General features: G+C 34.9%; 1 protein-coding gene across 2 annotated transcripts in view; it reads right to left on the reverse strand.

The window, feature by feature from the left end:
- Xrn2 (5'-3' exoribonuclease 2) overlaps positions 1 to 21,018 on the reverse strand; it is a 76,454-nt gene that overhangs the window by 47,869 nt on the left and 7,567 nt on the right. For both annotated transcript variants that reach the window (XM_027920015.3, XM_027920023.2), the window contains exons 2-13: positions 7,863 to 7,990; positions 7,668 to 7,779; positions 5,702 to 5,813; positions 4,742 to 4,800; positions 4,576 to 4,665; positions 3,686 to 3,758; positions 3,403 to 3,453; positions 2,617 to 2,774; positions 1,383 to 1,457; positions 1,168 to 1,301; positions 1,005 to 1,062; positions 813 to 920 (exon numbers count right to left, since the gene is read on the reverse strand). In XM_027920015.3, coding sequence (XP_027775816.1) covers positions 813 to 920; positions 1,005 to 1,062; positions 1,168 to 1,301; positions 1,383 to 1,457; positions 2,617 to 2,774; positions 3,403 to 3,453; positions 3,686 to 3,758; positions 4,576 to 4,665; positions 4,742 to 4,800; positions 5,702 to 5,813; positions 7,668 to 7,779; positions 7,863 to 7,990 — 1,158 coding nt within the window. The remainder of the gene's footprint in view (positions 1 to 812; positions 921 to 1,004; positions 1,063 to 1,167; positions 1,302 to 1,382; positions 1,458 to 2,616; positions 2,775 to 3,402; positions 3,454 to 3,685; positions 3,759 to 4,575; positions 4,666 to 4,741; positions 4,801 to 5,701; positions 5,814 to 7,667; positions 7,780 to 7,862; positions 7,991 to 21,018) is intronic.

Genomic DNA, 21,018 nt, shown 5'->3' on the forward strand with positions numbered 1-21,018 from the left:
TTTTGTTGGAGGCACTTTCACTTCATACAAGCTCCCAAGAAATTTCCTACTAAAGACTCAAGTTCCTCCCATGAACTAAGAATTCTCAAATCTCTTTTCAATACATTTTTCCTTTCAGAAATCTGTTGCCCCTCAAAAGCAAGTATCTCAAAAATGAAATTCAATCCCTGCTTTGTCCCTGGACCCCTAGTGCTCACTATCTCAATGAGTGGCACAAGCAAACCCCTAACTCTCTAAGCATTTACCCATCCTATATACAATTTCAACTGCTTTGTTATTTTATTTCCTTCCTTTATGTTTAAATTTTTTACTTAAGAGCTGTATCCCTCCACAGATTCTAAAATTCTTCTAGCCCTCTGCCCTAGCTGATACAATCTAACCCAGACAGATCCCTACATTCTATTCCTAGAATACAAGTTATTAGGTCTTGACCTGTCTTAGAGAGCATAAGTATTCCCTACCCTATAAAACATGGCAGTCACTAGCTCAACACCAGCATTATTCAAGGCTTGGACTCCTAATTCCATGTTTTACTGTTTAGAGAGGCATTTGGATTCATATCCTAATTAAGATTATGAGGAGAGAAAAAAAATCAATATTTTACTCAAATGATGTGCAATACATAGTTCCACATAGCAAGCATCACAGCCTTTATGACATAATCAAAGCACTGACAGCTTATGATTACATTAGGGTTGTTGCACTATAATAATGTAACAACATGCTAAAAAATGTTAAAAGTACAATAACAGGATTATCACAGCCTATTAGATACAGGAGCAATTTTAGCTACCACAATAGAAACACTTTACCTCATCATCCTTTCTCTTTTTAAAAATGCTATCCTCAACTTCACCAACTGCTAACATGATCATCTGTACTCTCTGCAGATTGACATAACCACTTTCTGTAAGGTAACCCTGTAAGTGATAAAATACATGTAAAAATGATCTTCTTAAAAAAGCAAATACTTCTATTTGAAATTATTCAAGAGTGAAACTTACCCCAGTTTTGTGTACCACATTTTTGTATATGTTAACCAAACGGTCAATTGCACCTTCCCTGCCACCAGGAGACAAACATTATGCATTAGGACCAGCAGGCTATGTAAAGTTAAGAGGACTAAAACAGTGGTTTGGGATTTAAAAACACACAAAAAACACTTACCTAATCTCTAAGGATGGCAAATGAGGAAGGAAGTCGTTTCCCACAAAGAAGCACATAAAGACCCAATCATCAATGCTCCTCTCCACATCAAATGTGAATGGTAGGCTGGCCATGGTAAGTTCCCTTTCCAAATACTATAACCAAAAAGCAACGGCTGCCATTAAAGCTATCAAAAGGTTTTAGGAACTCCAGTTTCAATGACTACTGATACAAACCTCACGAAGAACATTCAGCCGCAGGAAGATGAACTCTCCTTCAGCACATGGGAGACTATCTGCAAGCTCATCGTGCTATAAGAATGGGAGTAGAGAGTAAAAAAGTTTAATCCAAATTCTGCATTTTTTTCCTAGCCAAGGAAATTTTAAGGCTTTTTGAAAGCAAGATCATTTTAATATGACAGGTACAAATTTTTTTTCACCAATTATTTAAAAATAAAAATTACCCATAAACAATCTCACCTACACCAGAGGTCAGCAACTATTTTCTGTAAAGAACCAGAGTGTAAATATTCTAGCTTGGGGGTGAGGGACTCATACAATCTCTGCTATGTACTCTTTCATGTTTTATTATAGTTTTAAAACCCTTTAAAACTGTAAAAACCATTCTTAGCTCCTGGACCAAATCTGGATAACTGTAGTTTACCAATCCCTGATCTACATCCAAACAATATTAATACTCTGATGTAAACACCTCTACTCCTTTCTCTGTGAAATGTGTGCCTAGATACGCATATGCCACCTTTATTCTACTGCATCTCTGAAATCACACTGTATATATCTGCCTTTATTCACTTTTCCCCCATGCCATATTCTTAAACAGAAATCCAATTAAAGAGAACTGGCTATAAGCAAGTGAACCTAAAATACACAGAAACTGTGAATAATTTAGAAATATCAAGAAGTTTAATATATTTAATTTATAGTTACTTTTAAAAGGAGTAATCATTTGAAACAAGAAACTTCTACAAAGTACATGTAATGTATCTTATTATCTATTAGAACTTACCTCACTTAGATATAGGGTATATTAGAAAATGAGTGTCTGCATGCTTTTGAATGTGGGTTTAAGTGTTTAAAAGTGTGGCCAGGCACAGCGGCACACATCCCAGTGGTTCAAAAGGCTAAGGCAGGAGGATTTCAAGTTCAAGGTCAGCCTCAGCAATTTAGCAAGACCCGTCTTAAAATAAGAAATAAAAAGGACCGAGGATTTGGCTCAGTAGTTAAGCACCCCTGGGTTCAATCCCTAGTACCAAAAATAAATAAAATAAAAGGCTTTAAAAGATACATTTCAGTGAGGAATAGCATTTTAAAAATGAGGCAGCTTGCATGCATTTAATGCTATTTAATATTACACTTAAATAGGCTTAAAATGCTCTATTCTGTATTATGTATTTTTACCAAAAAAAAAAAAAAAAATTAAATGAGGAAACTACCATATCAAAGTTCTTACCTTTCCCTTCTTTTCTCTTGGCAAACCTTCACAATCCTTGACCTCATGTCCAAACTGATTACAAAGACCACATGGTTTGGGTTTGTTTGGTTTGAATTCTTCTCTAATGATGGTAAAGTTGGGTTCATGTGTAGCAAGGCCAAGCATAATGAGATCAGCTTTCAATTAATGAGAAAAAAAGTATTGAACAGTGAACACTGAGAACATTCTTATAATTGAAATATTATAAGACATCAACATAAGGAAAATCCCTAATCAGTACAGATAGTCAACAAAGCCAAAAGTCTACAACTTACTAGCAGTTACCAGTCAACAGGGTCTCCAGACATGTGGATCTACAACACAGACTACCACTATGAATTAAATTCTTGGAGAATTTCTCATTATAGAGGTATGTGTAGCTAACAATACCAAAAGGTTGAAGCTGCACATTTTGGTATACACCTATAATCCTAGCTACTCAGGAGGATGGACAGAATGATGGCAAGTTCAACTGGGCAACTTAGTGAGACCCTGTCCTAAAATAAAATTTTAGAAATGACTGAGGATATAACTCTGGCACAGAGCTTGCCTAGCATTTGTGAAACACTGGGTTTAATCACTAGTACCAAAGGAAAAGAATGACAGGTGATCACTGATCACAGACTAAACAGCAACTCAATAGTTCTTCTGAATTTTAAAACAAGCAAGCATTTTCGACAATCTTAAATAAGCCATTACTATACACCAACTTATCAATTACTATGATTTAACCCAAGAAAAGCAAACCCTAAAGAAGAAACTTACCATCAGCTCCACATAAACAATGATGTGTGTTTGGGTCATGGTTAGGCTGGGCTAAAGAGAAGAGAAACATATATTTATATAAACATATTACAAACCACAAAATATTAACATCTTGCCAAATATTTTATAGTCAATAGCTTTTTTCTTTTTCTGTTCCTTTTTTTTTTTGGCTATGTTAGGGATTGAACCCAGCACCTTGCACCCAATATGCAAATGCTCTCCCACCGCAGCCTGGCCCATCTTTTCTTCACAGAATATACAAATATTTACAAGTGAGTTTTACCTCTTTGTCGTCTAATGTAATCCATGATTTTATGTTCTCCTTCACCAGGAGCACTAGCATCAGATAAAATAACCTATAAAAAAGGAAGTTTTTAATAGGTCATTCTGTTTTCTACCACCAACAAAATCAGAACTAAGAAAAACTGAGATGATTACATTAAGACAGTAATTCTAGTTGGAAAATTTTCTGAATAAGGTGCATATATTAAACACCATATATTATGTGCATATATTACTTAATTAACTTACTACATGGAATGGAAAAGACTGAAATGTCTAGGTAAAACACAGCCTTAGGAAAACTGATAAGTTTACAAGTTCTTATTATTTTCACTACTATTAGAGGATAAAGCACCAAATCTTACAAACCCCAAGAATGATCAATAAAAGATACCAATTAAATACAGCTCACCATTTCTAATTCAAGGAAAACACATTTATGAACCTAAAATTACATAAAAGTTCATTTACAGGGAAAAAAAGTTCATTTACATTTTACTTATGAGAATAGTCATTTTTAAAAGGCAACTCCACAACTTTAATTTGGCTATATTTTAGTATCTAACTACTGAACTTTCTACTTAAAAACTATATTTTTATACACATACATGTTATACATACACACACACACTCTTTTTAAAAAAAATTATGAAACCCTTTTTATGGCTCCACAGTGACAGTAAGGGAACAAAATTGGCACTGAGAGAAAATTCAGCTATCTAAAACCTGACCATGCAAGGCACCCCATTTCCAATAACCTTGGATGCTTCTTTTCCCTGATAGTCAATGGGCATTTTATGGAGGGAAAAAGTATAAATAATATCAGTCATATCAAAGTGCAGTCTCAATGATCACTCTCATCTTTTTGAAGTACCCAAATGCGAAACTTACTGTCAAATTTTTCCACCCTGGGTCATTATTTAAACGATCAGCTATGTAATAGCGAAGGCATTTAGCAAGATTGTCCATGAACTCAGTTCCCTAAAATGATAGAAGGAAATAAATTAACCTATCATTTAAGAGTTAGCAATAGCTAGCAAAATATAAGACTACTTACTGGTGTAATACAGTTGCTGTCAAATCTTTCTTTTACTTCTTCTGGAGGAAGAAAGCCACCTGGAGAAAAGAGGCAATGTTTTGTTTTCCCCATAAAAAAGTGAAATAAATTAATCAATATTAAGGCAGAACAACAAGAAAAGTTCAAATAAAAAAAAAAAACCATTGTTATCTAAGGAAAATTTTCCTCTTGGGGGGAAGAAAATAAGATTCCTCCCCTGAAATTTAAATTAAGCTTTTCAAAAAACTGTAGAACAACATATGCTATACAAGATATACTATATTGTTACTTAAAACATAAAAATTATGAAGCTCTTATGCACACACACACACCCCTGATTAGGGTTTTAATTTTGATAACAGTTCTTAAGATGATATAGAAAAATAAAACTAAAAATTTGAGTTTATCAGAGCTTTATGTAAGAAATAAAATTATGAGCTAACAGGATATGAAAATCCAATTTTTTCCTCTGTATCTCTGATTAGCTGCTTCTTAATAATATATCCTATAGCATCTTCAAGAAAGAAAACATCTTTAAAACGAAAAACATTCCATCATGAATATAAACAGGTTTTAAGTCTTAATTACAAGCTGTGGTTAAGGTAACTATATTTGCACACTTCCAACAAATTAACGTAAAATGTATTATAACTGCAGGCCTATGACATCTTTTTTCCAACTGTAAAGTATAATTGTCTTGAGTAAATAAATTGTGGCTTTCCTGATCTGTTATCATTGTCTTATATAGCAGACACCAAACAAATCACCCTGCTAAAATCACCAATCATTCCTCACCTCACCCATAGGCCGGCAGGTTAGGAGAGAACCAATTAGCATCAACTGCCTCTGACCGTCTTCCTCATTGACACTTAGTCAGCATCTATCTCTGTACCCACTAGGAATTTCAAGGCTTTGTAGAACACCAGTAAAAAGTCCAACATCAAAATATAAATTTTCTACCTTTGGCCAATATTTCTTCCCTGACTCGCTGTTTCTCAACTGCTGCTTCCATTCCTTCTTTTGATGCTCTGAACCTCCGTGAACGCTGCTGGTTCATTTTAGCACGTGGTGCCTGAAAACATTCATTTCATATTCACATAATACTGTTCACAAGTAGATCTGTATATTATTTTCAATCAATCGTTCTTATAAAAAGAGCACACTAAAATGGAAGGTAAGTACCAAGTCTAATAATCTTTTCATGATAAGAGAGCAGATCCTGAAAACTTAAATTTGGACCAAGAATCTCAAAGCAGAGCTTTATCAGATGAGTGAGTGATTTGAGAAATGAACAAACATTCTATAAAACCACATAGTTCATACTGCAAAGGGTCACAGCCTAATGCTAATTCTCCTGGGTTAGGGTGCTTCAAGGTAGATAAGACCTAGCCAGAATTAAGAGAGTACTTACTACAGGTCCAGGGTCAGGGAGACCTTTCCTATGTCCAAGACTTAAAAGGAAAGACAATCTCCAAATCAGATTCACAATGTCCCATAAAGCAATAGAGAACTTTTTTCTGACCTGCAGGACCTTAATCTATTTTGTATTTCCCACATTAAGGTTCATAATTACTATCTTCCTTTTCAATACAGCAAGACAATTAGAAAGGGAGCAATGTTTTAACCCAAAGTACTTTTAAATCATTCTAACCAAATGTAACTTAAATCACAGAACAAGCCTAAGTGAAGTGAAATGGACTGTTAAGTTTTTTGAAGTTACTGAGATGAGTTTTGAAGTTGGAAGAACTCTGCAATATTTTGACAACATCTAAGTTTTATAATATTCCTTTAAAAAGTTCTTTCTGTAAAATAAGACTACCTAATATAGTCCTCTCATATAACAAGTTCTATGATCTAAATGTACACTTCAACAAAAAAATGCATGTATACATGCACATATATACATACACATAAATATGCACATATTTTATACTTGACTTAGCAAGAGCATACTGGAGTAAAATTAAAGACTTTCTTCAAGAAGTCTAGCTGAATGTGAATTGGAATATGCTCTTAACAAGATGTATTCCTGTTCTTTTTTCTCCTTACTCCATTGTAACTGCAAGATAAAAAGAAGCTAAGAGTTTTCACTGAGTAAAAAGATCCATAGTAATATTAATTTTCTTGGAGTCAAGTTCTCTGGATTTTCAAAATCATTCTATTAATCACCAGGATGTACTAAATCTAAAAGAAAATTTAGTTGCCTATAGCTAATAAATTTAGGGTTATGATTTACCCTAATTTTCTTATATCTTAATGTATAATTTAGCGGTCATTTATAACCTAATCTACTTGGTATAATTACCATAAGTCAGTAAGATACTCTGCTCTTAAATTACTGAGATTACTGCTCACTGTCCAAACTCCTGAGAGTGGCATGTGAGGCTGTCTTGAATTATTGCTCTACCTCCTTTTTCAATCCAAATTACTTGTAGTTATCCAAATGTATCAGTGTAGTCAAAGGCATGGAAAGTGTGTTAACCCAGCAGCACATTTAAGAATCTGGAAGGTCATCCCTCCTTTCCACAACTCCCATTCATTCCTCAACACAATGGCTACCAATCTCCAATATTCTTCATCCTTAAAGAAATGGGATAAAAGTCGTCTTCTCTATCTCCTAATTTCTATAGCAGCCCTGGCTTCCTCAACACCTTACATGTATTATTGAGTACCTGTAACTAAACTCACTCATGGATCTATGTCTCCTTCCTTTTAATGGAAAGTCCTTCAAAAAGAAGGGCATTCACCAATATCCCCAGAATGTCACAGTACCTGGCACAAAATAAGTACTAAAAAATGCCTGAATGAATGACTAAAGCAATAGGCTCTATCAACATGTTTCACTGTTTAGCTGACTTTCATTTTACGCACTGGGAACACAACAAAAATAAAAGGAGGCTTCTAAATTAATTATTTTAGCACTCACCACTCCATCTATTGCCATGTAGAGAAGTCGTCTTGGTCTTACAATATTGAAAAGTCTGTCAATGTACTCAAAAATTGCAACCATCATCTCATCTTCATTTTTTGGTGCTGGTCTATAATGATAAGCAAACAATGTAATATAATGTGGTACTTCCTTTGTGACTTGTGATACCAGTGACAAAAATGAATTACGTACTTGTCTTCAGGATGAGTACAGGGATGGATGATTCCATTCATATCCAAATACAGATTATCAAACTCCACATCATTTGGATTAGGTTTACTGGCATCAACTGGAATCTTGACACCATTGCATTCTTTTGGCTATGAGGAAGTGATAATTAATAGTAGTTTGTTCAGGTCTAAAAATGACAGATCCTAGGCTCAATATGAACCTGTTTCATTTCTGAACTGGAAACAAAACACTTCAAGTAATAAATTATAAGATATTGTCTTATTTTATTCCTTAAAACAAACTGAAGCAGAAAACTCATCCATTGAAAGTACAGGGCTTATAACACAAGTTAATTTTGACAAATGTGGGAGATTTTAATAAAAATTCTCAAATCACTCAAATTGTTCTAAGTGAGAGATCAAGGTATTCATCTTAGAATTAATTTCACCCACATTAATAAGTCCTGTCAATTTTACCTAAAAAATGCCTTTCCATTTCATCTTCTTTTATTCCTACTACCAGGAACATTAGGTTATCATATCCTACCTAAAAGGTCACAACAACCTTCCTATGGATTGCCTCCCCAGGAGACTCTGATTTCCAGCCCACCTGCTATACTATCAGAGTCCTCCTTTTAAAACATAAATTTGCCTGTCTTAATCTTGTCTAATTTTCCAATGATTCCCAAAGCAGGTGCTAACCAATGAGCCTGATCTAGTCTCCTGTCCTGCTGCCATAATGTTGAGGTACACTTGGTCTCTCAAAAAGTTCCTAGGAAATGCTCTTCCATCTCTCAATGCCCTTTCCTAATACATCTCCTTTCCGAAAGGCTTCTTCCTCTCTACCAGCACTCACTTCCTGAAATCTTATTAATTTTCCAAGGTCTAGACTCAGATCAAATGTCATTTACTTTATAATACCTGTACATATCTCAGATTAAATGTCACTTTCTTTATAACACCTGTACACTATCTGTGAAGAAATTAACTGCATTTCTTCTCCAAGATTTCCTTAGAATTGTGCTTACTCTCTGTAAGCACAATAGTTGTACAATTAACCTTTTATTCTAACCTAACTACACTGTGATTTCTTCAAAAGGTAAGGCCTACCCACTGTTCAACTGTATTTTTATAAATGGTATTATCTTTATATTTTCCTACCAGAGTTCCAACAAAAGATTAAGAACATGAGATCCAGTTTTTACTATTATTAATAGAAAGTCGTTCAAAAAATAACAGTTCTTTAAACACATACAAAGCAATCTAGCAAAAAAATACTGTAAACAATTTAAAAGCCCTTCATGTACATGCTACATTATAGATAAACCTCAAAACATTATGTGAAATCAAAGAAACCAATCACAAAAGACTACATATTGTATTGATCCTAATTATATGACAGTATAGACAAATCTATAGACAGAATGTAGATTCATGCTGTTTCAAGGTTCGGGTGAAAGAAAGGTGAGGGAGATGGGAAGTTACTTCTAACAAACACAACATTGCTTTAGTTGTGATCAAAGTGTTTATAATTAGATAACTGTACTACTCTATCAAGTGCATTTCATAATACATAAATTAAATCTTAATAAAGCTATTTTTAGAAGAATAAAAAAACAAAAGTCAGTTTAATTAGGGGAGGAAAAGCCTATCAAAAGAGAATAATAGGGCTGGGTGTGGTGGTGCACGCCTAATTCCAGCAATTCAGGAGACTGAGGCAGGAAGAGCCTAACTTAAAAGCCAGCCTCAGCAATTTATTAAGGCCCTTAGGAACTTAGCAAGACCCTGTCTCAAAATAAAAAATAAAGAAGTAGTTATGCACCCCTGGGTTCAATCCTTGATATCAAACATAAACAAATAAATAAAGACATCAAAAATAACAAGCTAATATGTTCATATACTGGATTGCCAGACAAAAGTGATATTCTAAAAAAAGAGTGAATGGTCATAAATATACTGTTGAGCCAAAAAAGCAAGTCACAAGAGACTACATACAGTATACCATTTACACAAAGTTATGAAATAATATTAGATACTATTCAGGGATGAATACAGAGAAAAGCAAATGAAGTTTAAAAAATGAATTTCAGGAGAGTGATATCTCTTTGAGAAGGAGGAAGGACATGAGATGGAACCTCAATTTGTATTATAATCAGAAGAAAGGTTATGGACAGGAATTTAAGGACAGATCAGAGAAGAAGCTGTTAGCATTTGGTACATAAAGGGCTTGATGAGAAACTGTGTGTGTGTGTACACACGCACATGGGAGGTAGTAAGTGGCAAGGAAAGCAGGAAGACAATTCTTGGCAGTCTATGCAAAAATAAATAAATAAATAGATAGATAGATAGACAGACAGACAGAACACCAAACAACCAAGTTCTGTTCAGTCAAGAGGCTATCTACCTCTCTGTCTAACCCCTACACCTCAGAGTTCATATCTTCCTTTCTCCTGTAACAAGCAGCTACCACACTCAGGAAAACCAATACTCATCTTTTGAGCCTCACAAAGTAAGCATTTTATTCCGGGCCATATGATCTCAGATGCAAACTCTAATCTCTGCCTTTGTATTATGAAAGTAGCCAAAACAAGATATATATGAATGTGTGGCTGTGTTCCAATAAAACTTTAGTCACAAAACAGGTCACTGGCAGGCTAATTCATACCCTAGTGCTTACACAGCACTAGGTATTATAGCTCTTCAATGAATACTGAATGTAGCTGCACAAGAATTTCTATCTCCACTACCCAGAAAAAAACACAGTATTGGGAAAGTGGCATGTAAGGATGCCAATCTTGAGAAAAGAAGCCCAATAAGAAAACTGAATATATTTTCCCCTCAAGAGAACTGCAAACACATTCAACACATACTACATAAATTTGGAACTCCTTTTTTCAAGAGATTTTGATGTCAACAAAGGAACAGACTCCTCAAAAACTTTGTCAAATACAGTATCAACATGCTTCCCGTTGGGTTAAAAAGAGATCCTTAATCAAAGGGCATCTAAAATAAGAGTCACTCTGAATCTTAAAACCAATTAATTTCATATAATAACTTTTCATTACCTTTTGGGGCCTTCAGATGACACACCGAGAACACACTGCAGTTTTTTTACCCAAGACCATATGAAAAGTTGAACAAAGTAATTGCATATCTATGGTGGAAAACCTGAGGCAGAACCTTCTGTGGACAAGAAAGCACAAGAGATGCCTGAAATATGGGAAATCAGCAGCCTGACTGAAGACAGAGTATAATACCTACAATATGGTAGAGGAGAGATGCTGCTGATGGTGGGAGAAAACAAGAGGGATCCAGGCCCAGAGAGGGAGCTCAAGGGACAGCTTCTGGAAGACCCATCAGAATAGAACCAGTTGGGAGGGTCAACCCCTGCCCTCTCCTCTCCTTTCTATCATGTCCCACTGTCTAAGATAACTTGAGACATGCATTCCCAGAGAATATGGAAGCTTGGGTCAGAAGGAAGAACAATGCCTGACTGACAAACAATTCCATGAAGAAACAGGGAGCATCCCTATCCAGAATGGCTGGGAGTCAAGGTAGCTCTGCCTTAGGAAGAAGCTGACTCCTCCTCTATTTCATGGAAAAAGGAAAAAACACATGTGTCCTAAACCAAAAGTTCAAATATCAATGTATCTATGCACAAACATTCCAAGAAATTAAAATAAAGAAGGTATTTACAGAAAGATAATACATATACATAAATAATGATGTCTATGCAGTAATTTCCCCCCTTATGCACAGGGAGTATGTTCTAAGCTCTCCAATGGATGCCTGAAAGTGTGGATAGTACTGAACACTATACTGCGTTTCATTATTATAGATCCAAATAACTTCCGAACACATTTTTTTTTTCTTTCCTTATTGAGAACTTTCACCTTGGGTTAAAAACAGCATTTTATAGTTAGTTATTCTCTGGCATGTCAAAATTGCTTGCATCACCCTTCTTGTACTCTGGGGCCATTATTAAGTAAACTAAGGGTTACCTGAACAGTGGCAGTGCAATGTGGGATGTATTCTTACACAGCAGCCCCCCCCACCATTCAGTTTCACTTTTCTACGTTTCAGTTACCTGTGGTCAATTTTGGTTCCAAAATGTTTAATAGACAATTCAAGAAACAAGCAATTTTAAAAAACTGCAATAATGCTGCAATAACATATCAATGAGACAACTGATATAACTACTGAGTGACCAACAGGCAGGTAGCATGTACAGAGTAAACACACTAGACAAAGGATGACTCACATTCCAGACTGGATGGTGCAACACTGTGCAAGATTTCATCATACTACTAAGAATACCACACAATATACAAATTATGAAGTTTATTTCCAGAAATTTTCATTAACATTTTAGAACCAGAGCTGACAGCAGGTAACTGAAATCTTGGAAAGGAAAATTGCAAATAAGGAGGACTACTGTATAAAAATACATTTCACAGTTTTTGAAGTAAACCACTAAAATCAATTTCATAAACTCACTGTTACAATCAACTTTATAAACAGAAACTACTGCCAGTAACAGCTGAATAGATGCATTTTTGTTTAGGCCTACATGGGATTTAACAACATCAGAAAAATCATGAATCATGTTTAAGGTTCCAGAGTAATGAGTGTGTCCTACTGATGAGAGTCACATGCCAAACTGTATGACTCATTTTAGATTTCCCTTAAAGCAGCTAGAAACTATAGGAAAGAAATAAGATGTGGGTTGTATTTGGGGAGAAATATACAAACGGCTAATGAAAGTTTCAAATTTTATTATTTTGTCTTAGAAAACAAGACTATAAATTTATGTGTGTGTGTGCATGTGTGTGTTTAATTTTGTTTTGCTGTACTAGGAATATAGCCTCACACATGCTAGGCAAGCACTCTCCCCACTAAACTTTATCTTCAGTCCTACACTATACGTTTTAATTTAATTGCCAAATAGGACATTTGAATACCTGTGATTACTATTTTTTCAAGTTTTGTGTTAGAGCTTCATTATTATACAGTGTTAGTGAAGAAAGACTAATAATTATCACTAACATTTACAGAGCACTTAAAATGTGACAAGCCCTCTTTTAAAGGCCTTTACTCATAGATTATTCTATTTTATGCTCACAACAATCCTGTGAGATCAGAAGTATTCCACTTACAAATGCTTATGCTTACAGTTAAGTGGCTTTTCCTAAGTTAACATTGCTATTGGATTGAGGAACTAGGATTTTAATACAGTAGTTTGACCTTAGAATCTGTTATCTTGACCACTATGCTAAACTGATTAACATAATTTCACTAGATTCAATATTATGTGTGCCAAGGACTAACACTAGTACTATGGAGAACACAAAATATGTAAAATGTATAAAAATGATCCTTTCTCTCCAGATATTGAAACATATGGGAGGGATCAACTTGCAACATGAGAGGGAGCGGATCCACTTACCTGCTCCCGGTGAAAATTATTTTAAAAACAAAAACATTCCAAACTTTGGGAAATGTTCCTAAGGGAAAACAGTGATCTAATCAAGAAAACCTATGAAAATACTGGAAATTATCTCAATTGCAGAAAAGCACAGCAAAGTTAAACTTAAAGGAACTCTCAAGAATGGTGAAAGCTATAAAAAGTAATTGGGAGGAGATCCATGAGTCTACTGGAAAAATAACCAAGATCACAGGCCAGCTAGTTTACAGAAGACAATTGGAGAATAAGAGAACTGGAAGGAGCCCTCCAGGATTTAGCAAAAACACTGATCTCAGAAACTAATCCCAAGCCATAATCCAACTTCACTAGTTTGTAGAGAAATTTCTGTTAAATATCAGAGCAATAATAGGGTATGACCAGAACAAAAGGAAGCACTACCTGTGCCACTGTTATCCAAGGGTGACTGTAGGCATACCAAAAATCACACCGCCATAAGAAGCAAAACCAAAGGCATAATAGGGAGAAACAAGTACACTAAAATAATCCAGCCAGTCAATAAACAAATAAAAGCCCTAGAAGGATTTGAAGGGAGCCCAATACCCAACAGAAATGTTCAGTTTGCAACCAAAAATAGTCAGGCATGCTAAAACCAAGAAAGTATGAATCATACACTGGGAAAAAAAGCAAGAGCAGCTGCCTGTGAGCATGAGCAGATCTTAGACTTAATTGATATTTTAAATTGGCCAGTATTACCTGTAAGCCATTTAGTTAGATACAGAACTAAAGACGACTGAAGACAAAAACAAAGGTATGACGAAAATTCATATTTAATAGAGAATGTCAACAGATTTTAAAATTATATACAAAAAGAACCAAATGGAAAGAGTTAAAAAGTAACTGAAGCTGGGTGCCGTGGCACAACCCTGTGATCCCAGCTACTCGGGAGGCTGAGGCAAGAGGATGAGTCAAAGCCAGCCTCAGTAGATTAGCGAGATACTTATCAACTAAATGAGAACTGTCTCTAAATGAAATACAAAATAGGGATGGGGATGTAGTTCAATGGTCAAGTGCCCGCGTCCCAAGTTCAATCCCTAGTACCCTCTGACAAAAGAATTATACAAGCCAAAAAAACAGAGGAAAAAGAATGAAGAAAAATAAACAGAGCTGAAAAGAAATACAGAACACAATTCAGTGCACCAGTAAAGGAGAAAGAGAAAGGAGTAAAGGGGGAAAACACTCCAAGAAATAACAGCTGAAAACCCCCCAAATTTATTAAAAGAAAATCACTATAATCCAGGAAGCTCTATGAACTCCAAGTAAGATAAACAGAATGAGACCCACAGACACAGAACAGTAAAAATGCTGAAACTAAAATACAAGGAGAAAGTACTGAGAGAGCAAAGGAGCAAATGAAGCGTCACTTAAAAGAGAACCCCCAAAAGATTAATAGCTTCCCAGCAGCTCAGGAGGCCGAGGCAGGAGGATTGTGAGTTCAAAGCCAGCCTCAGCAATTTAGCAAGGCCTTAAGCAACTCCGGGAGACCCTATCTCTAAATAAAATACAAAAAAGGGCTGGGGATGACGCTCAGTGGTTAAGTGCTCCTGGGTTCAATCCCTGGCACCAAAATAAATAAATAAATAAATAACTGACTTGGGGCAAGGATGGGGGTGGGGGTGGGGAGGCCAGAAAGCAGTGGAACGAATGAAGCAAGAAAAAAGAAACAAAAACTGTTAATCTAGAAACTTAGGGGCTGGGGTTGTGGCTCAGTGGTAGAGCATTTGCCTAGAACGTGCAAGGCCCTGGGTTTGATCCTCAGCACCACATAAAAATAAGTAAATAAAAATAAAGGTATTTCGTCCAGATACAACTAAAAAATAAATTAAAAAAAAAAAACTTAGGAAAGCTATTATTCAAAACTGAAAGTGAAATAAAAATACTTTTCAGATGAGAGAGAGAAAATATGTTGCCAACAGACTCAACATCTAAGAAATCCTAAAGGAAATTCTTCTGAAAGGAAGTGACCCATATGATAATTCAAATTCAAAGAACTCTAGTAATTTTACACATTTTTCCTCTTTACTTCTCTGAACTAAAAAGAAACTATATAAAATATTATACAATATATTGTTAGGTTTACTAATAAAACGTAATCTATGTGTAATGTGTTCGCCAATAACAGTACAAAAGGAGGTAGAAGGAAGTAAAATTGCTATGGGTAAGGAAATAACTCTAGAGGGTAAACTCTCAACAATGTATTTGCTGGCTTGTAATCTTATTATATATAACATATAACAACAATACCAAAAGAGGGAGTGGAATCAAGCTATGAAGCAGTAAAAGTTCTATAAATTGCTGGATTTAAGCAAATATAAATCTGAAGCTGATTCTAGTAAGTATATATGGTAATTCTAGAGCAATGACTGAAAAACACTCAAAAATCATGAAGAAAATCACTACTGAAATGAGAAAGGTACATCAGAAAATATTCATTCCCTCAATGCAAAAGTAAGTAGGAAGAATAAAAGAAAAATGACTGAGATAGAGTAAACAAAAAGCAATATGGCAGACGTAAAACCAACTATATCAGTAATTACACTGTGTGAATGAATTAAATAATCCAACAAAATCGCATAAAATCAAAATGGATTTTAAAAAATGACCCAACTACATATTTTCTACAGACCATACTCTTGAAATTCAAAAACTGGAAGTAAAAGTAAATGGATGGGGGATGGGGATATAGCTCAGTTGGTAGAATGCTTGCCTCTCATGCAGAAGGGCCTGGGTTTAATCCCCAGCACCCCCCCCACACACACACACAAAGAAAGTAAGAAAGTAAATGGATGGGAAAAGTTAATTATGCAAAGAGCAACCAAGAGAACTCTGAAATGGCTATACTGAGATCAGACAAAACAAACTTTAAAACAAAACTGTTACTAGAGATCATGAAGGAAATACTATAATGATAAAAAGACAACCCATCATGAAAAAGATAACAACGGAAATATTTCTGTAACTAATAACAGTGAACCAAAACATGAAATAAAAAATAAATGAATGTGACAATTCAATAAATAACAGCTGAAGACAATAATCCACTATGGATATGGGTAGCACAATGATACAGAAAATCAATATGGAAACAAATAACTTGAACAACATCAAAAACTAGACCCAACAGACATCTATCTACAGAACAATGTACATTCAAGTGCACAAGAGACAGTCTCTCAATTTAAAAGCGTAAAAATAAGAAATTATATTCTCCAACCACAATGAAATTAAATTAAGAAAATCAACAGAAGGAAATCTGATAAATTCACAAATATGTGGAAGTTAAATAACATACTCCTAAATAGCCAACAGGTCAAAAAAGAAATCAAAAGGGAAATAAAAAATTACTTTGAGATCAGTGAAAACGAAGACACATATACCAACACTTATGGGATAAATAAAACGAAGACACATATACCAACACTTATGGGATAAATCTAAATTCCAAAGGGAAATTTATAGCTGCAAAGGCCTAAATTAAGAACTATCTCAGCCAGGAGCAATGGCATATGCCTGTAATTGCAACCACTCAGGAAGCTGAGGCAAAAAGATCTGAACTTTGAGTCCAGCCTGTGTAAATTAGAAAGACCCTGTCTTAAAATAAAAAGAAAGAAGTAAAAAAAAAAAAAGGGCTGAAGGCTCAGTGATAGAGTACCCCCAGCTTCAATTCCCAGTACCACCAAAACAAAACAAAACCCTCAAATCAATGTCCTAACCCTTCTATTTTAAGATATCAAATAAGGAATAAAAGGAATAAACTAAACCTAAATGAAACAGAACAAATAAAATCAAGATTAGAGCAGTAATTAATAAAACAACTTTTAAAAAGAGAATATCAATGAACCAAAAACTAGTTCTTTAAAAAGAATAAAACTTCAAGACAGAGATGCCCTCTTTCACCACTCTGTTTAACATAGTTCTTCAAACTCTAGTCAGAACAATCAAACAGATGAAAGAAATTAAAGGGATACACATAGGAAACAAAGAACTCAAACCATCACTATTTGCAGATGACATGATTCTAGAGGATCCAAAAAATTCCACCAGAAAACTTCTATAACTAATAAATGAATTCAGCAAAGTAGCAGGATATAAAATCAACACCCACAAATCAAAGGCATTTCTGTACATCAGTGACAAATCCTCTGAAAGAGAAACTCGGAAAACTACCCCATTTACAATAGCCTCAAAAATAAATAAATAAATAAAATACTTGGGAATCAATGAAAGAGGTTAAAGACCTCTACAATGAAAAATACAGAATGCTAAAGAAAAAAATTTTTAAAAGACCTTAAAAGATGGAAAGATCTCCCTTGTTCCTAGATAGGCAGAACTAATATTGTCAAAATCAAAAGCAATATACAGATTGAATGCAATTCCAATCAAAATCCCAATGGCATTCCTCATAGAAATAGAAAAAGCATCCATGAAATTCATCTGGAAAAATAAAGAGACCCAGAATACCCAAAGCAATCCTCAGCAAGAAGAGTGAAGCAGGTAGCATCACTATACCAGACCTTAAACTATATTACAGAGCAATAGTAACAAAAACAGCATGGTATTGGCACCAAAACAGACTGGTAGACCAATAGTACAGAACAGGGGACACACAGACTAATCCACAAAATTACAATTATCTTATATTAGACAAAGGCACCAAAAACATACTTTGGAGAAAAGATAGCCTCTTCAACAAATGGTGCTCGGAAAACTGAAAATCCACATGCAACAAAATGAAATTAAACCCCCATCTCTCACCATGCACAAAATTCAACTCAAAGTGGATCAAGGACCTAGGAATTAAGACCAGAGACCCTGAGCCTAATAGAAGAAAAAGTAGGCCCAAATCTTCATCATGTCGGATTAGGTCTCAACTTCTTTAACAAGACTCCTAAAGTGAAAAAAATAAAATCAAGAATCAATAAATGGATGGATTCAAACTGAAAAGCTTCTTCTCAGAAAAAGAAACAATCAGTGAAGTGAAGAGAGAGCATACAGAATGGGAGCAAATTTTTACCATACTCACATCAGATAGAGCACTAATCTCTAGGATATAATATATAGATTCTACATATTAGAGACCATATCTTCTATGAATATGAATACAAAAATCCTTGACAAAATTGCCAACCTTCCAGCTCAAAAAACTTACCACCAAAAAAACAAATAACTCAATCAATAATTGGGCTAAGGAACTGAACAGATACTTCTCAGAAGATTATATAATCAATCAACAAATATATGAAAAAATGTTAAATATCTCTAGCAATTAGAGAAATGCAAATCAAAACTACTCTGATTTTATCTTACTCCAGTCAGAATGGCAGCTATTAAGAATACAAACAAAATAAGTGTTGGTGAGGATGTGGAGGAAAAGGCACTCATACATTGCTGGTGGGACTGCAAACTGGTGCAACCAATATGGAAAGCAGTATGGAGATTCCTTGGAAAACTTGGAATGGAACCACCATTTGATCCAGCTATCCCACTCCTCAATTTATACCCAAAGGACTTAAAAACAGTATACTATAGTGACACAGCCACATCAATGTTTATAGTAGCACAATTCACAATTGATAAATTGTGGAACTAACCTAGATGCCCTCCAATGGATGAACGGATAAAGAAACTAAACTGTGGTATAAATACACAATGAAATATTACTTAGCTTTAAAAGAGAATAAATCATGGCATTTTCAGGTAAATGGATGGATTTGGAGAATATCATGCTAAGCAAAGTAAGCCAATCCACAAAAACCAAAGGCCAGATGTTTCTCTTATAAATGGATGCTGATCCATAATGGGGGTGGGGGGGTGGAGGAACTTGGATTGGGCAAAGGGGAGAGTCGGGAGGGGACATGGATGGAGGAAAGATGGTGGAATGAGATGAACATCATTACCCTAGGTAATGTATAACATGTATGACTGCAAATATGGTGCAATGCTACATCATGTACAATCAGAGAAATAAAAAATTGTGCTCTATATGTGTAATATGAATTGTAATGCACTCTACTGTCATATATAACTAATTAAAACCTAAAAAGGAAATTTTGTGGTATATATACACAACGGGACATCACTCAGCATTGAAAAAGAATAAAATCACGGCATTTGCAGGTAAATGGATGGAGTTGGAGCATATAATGCTAAGTGAAGTAAGCCAATCCCCCAAAAAACCCAAAGGTCTAATGTTTTCTCTGATATGTGGATGCTGATCCATAATGGGGTGGCAGGGGAATCATGGGAGAAATGGAGGAACTTTTTAGGGCAAAGGGGAGGGAGGGGATGGGGGTAGAAAAGATGGTAAAATGAGATGAACATCATTACCCTAAGTACATGTATGAAGATACGGAATGGTGTGACTCTACTTTGTGTACAAACAGAGAAATGAAAAATTGTGCTCCATATGTGTACTATGAATTGAAATGCATTCTACTGCCATGCATAACAAATTAGAATAAATAAATTTTTAAAAAATTAAAATAAAAGTACAGATCTGGAAAAAATAATAAAAAGAATAAAACTAACAAATCTTTAGTGAGTCTGACCAAGAAGAAAGCAAAAATTCACATTACTAGAATCAGACACAGAACTGAGTACATTATTGCCAACCTTCCAGAAACAAAAAGAATTATTTAAAAAATTATTATATATAATCATACATCAAAAAATTACATAAAATCCAGGCCCAGATGGTTCTGAATTTTAACAAACACACAAAGGAATAAATTCATGCCAATTCTTCACAAACTCTTTCAACACTTCTGAACTCTCTCTCTCGCTCTTTTTTTTTTTGGTACCAGAGATTGAACCCAGGGGTACTTTACCACTGAGCCACATCCCCAGCCCTTTTTATATTTGGAGACAGAGTCTCACTAAGTTGCTTAGGGCCTCCTTAAGTTACTGAAGCTGGCTTTGAACTTGTGATCCTCCTGCCTCAGCCTACAGAGCTGCTGGAATTATAGGCATGCACCACTACACCTGGCTTTCTAAATCATTTTAAGGCTTCTATTACTCTGATACAAAACCAGACAAAGGCATAACAAAAGTAGATAAGAAAGAATTATAGACATATCTTCTATGAATATGAATACAAAAATCCTTGACAAAATACTAGCAATTCAAAGACAGCAATATATAAAAGAATTATACACCAATTATACCAAGTAGGATTTATCCCAAGTATACAAAGTTGGTTTAATATCCAAAATGAAATTAATGCAATACAGCACACTAGTAAAGTATAAGGAAAAAAATGACATAATCATCTCAATACACATAGAAAAAAGTATTTGATAAAATCCAATACTCTTTCATGATTGAAAAGAAAAACCACTCAGCAATGTATGTGAAGCTCCTCAATAGAAAGGGCATCTAACCCAAAAACCTCAGTTAACATCATACTTAATGGTAATCTAGATGCTTTATTTTTAAGACCTGGAACAAGACAAGGATGCCTGGTCTTGCTAATCCTAGTCCACATTCTAGTAAGGTAAATGGGCAAGAAAAAGAAATAAAAGGCATCCATGTTGGAAAGGAAATAAAAATATACTTGCAGATGATATGATTTTTGTCAACCGAAAATCCTAAAGTCCACTAGAAAACTTTCAGAACCAATTTGAATTCAACAAGGTTGTAGGAAATAAGGTCAATATATAAAAATCAACTGAATTTCTATAAATTTGCAGTGAACATT

This window comes from Marmota flaviventris, chromosome 2, assembly GCF_047511675.1.
Source record: "Marmota flaviventris isolate mMarFla1 chromosome 2, mMarFla1.hap1, whole genome shotgun sequence".
Lineage (NCBI taxonomy): Eukaryota > Metazoa > Chordata > Mammalia > Rodentia > Sciuridae > Marmota > Marmota flaviventris.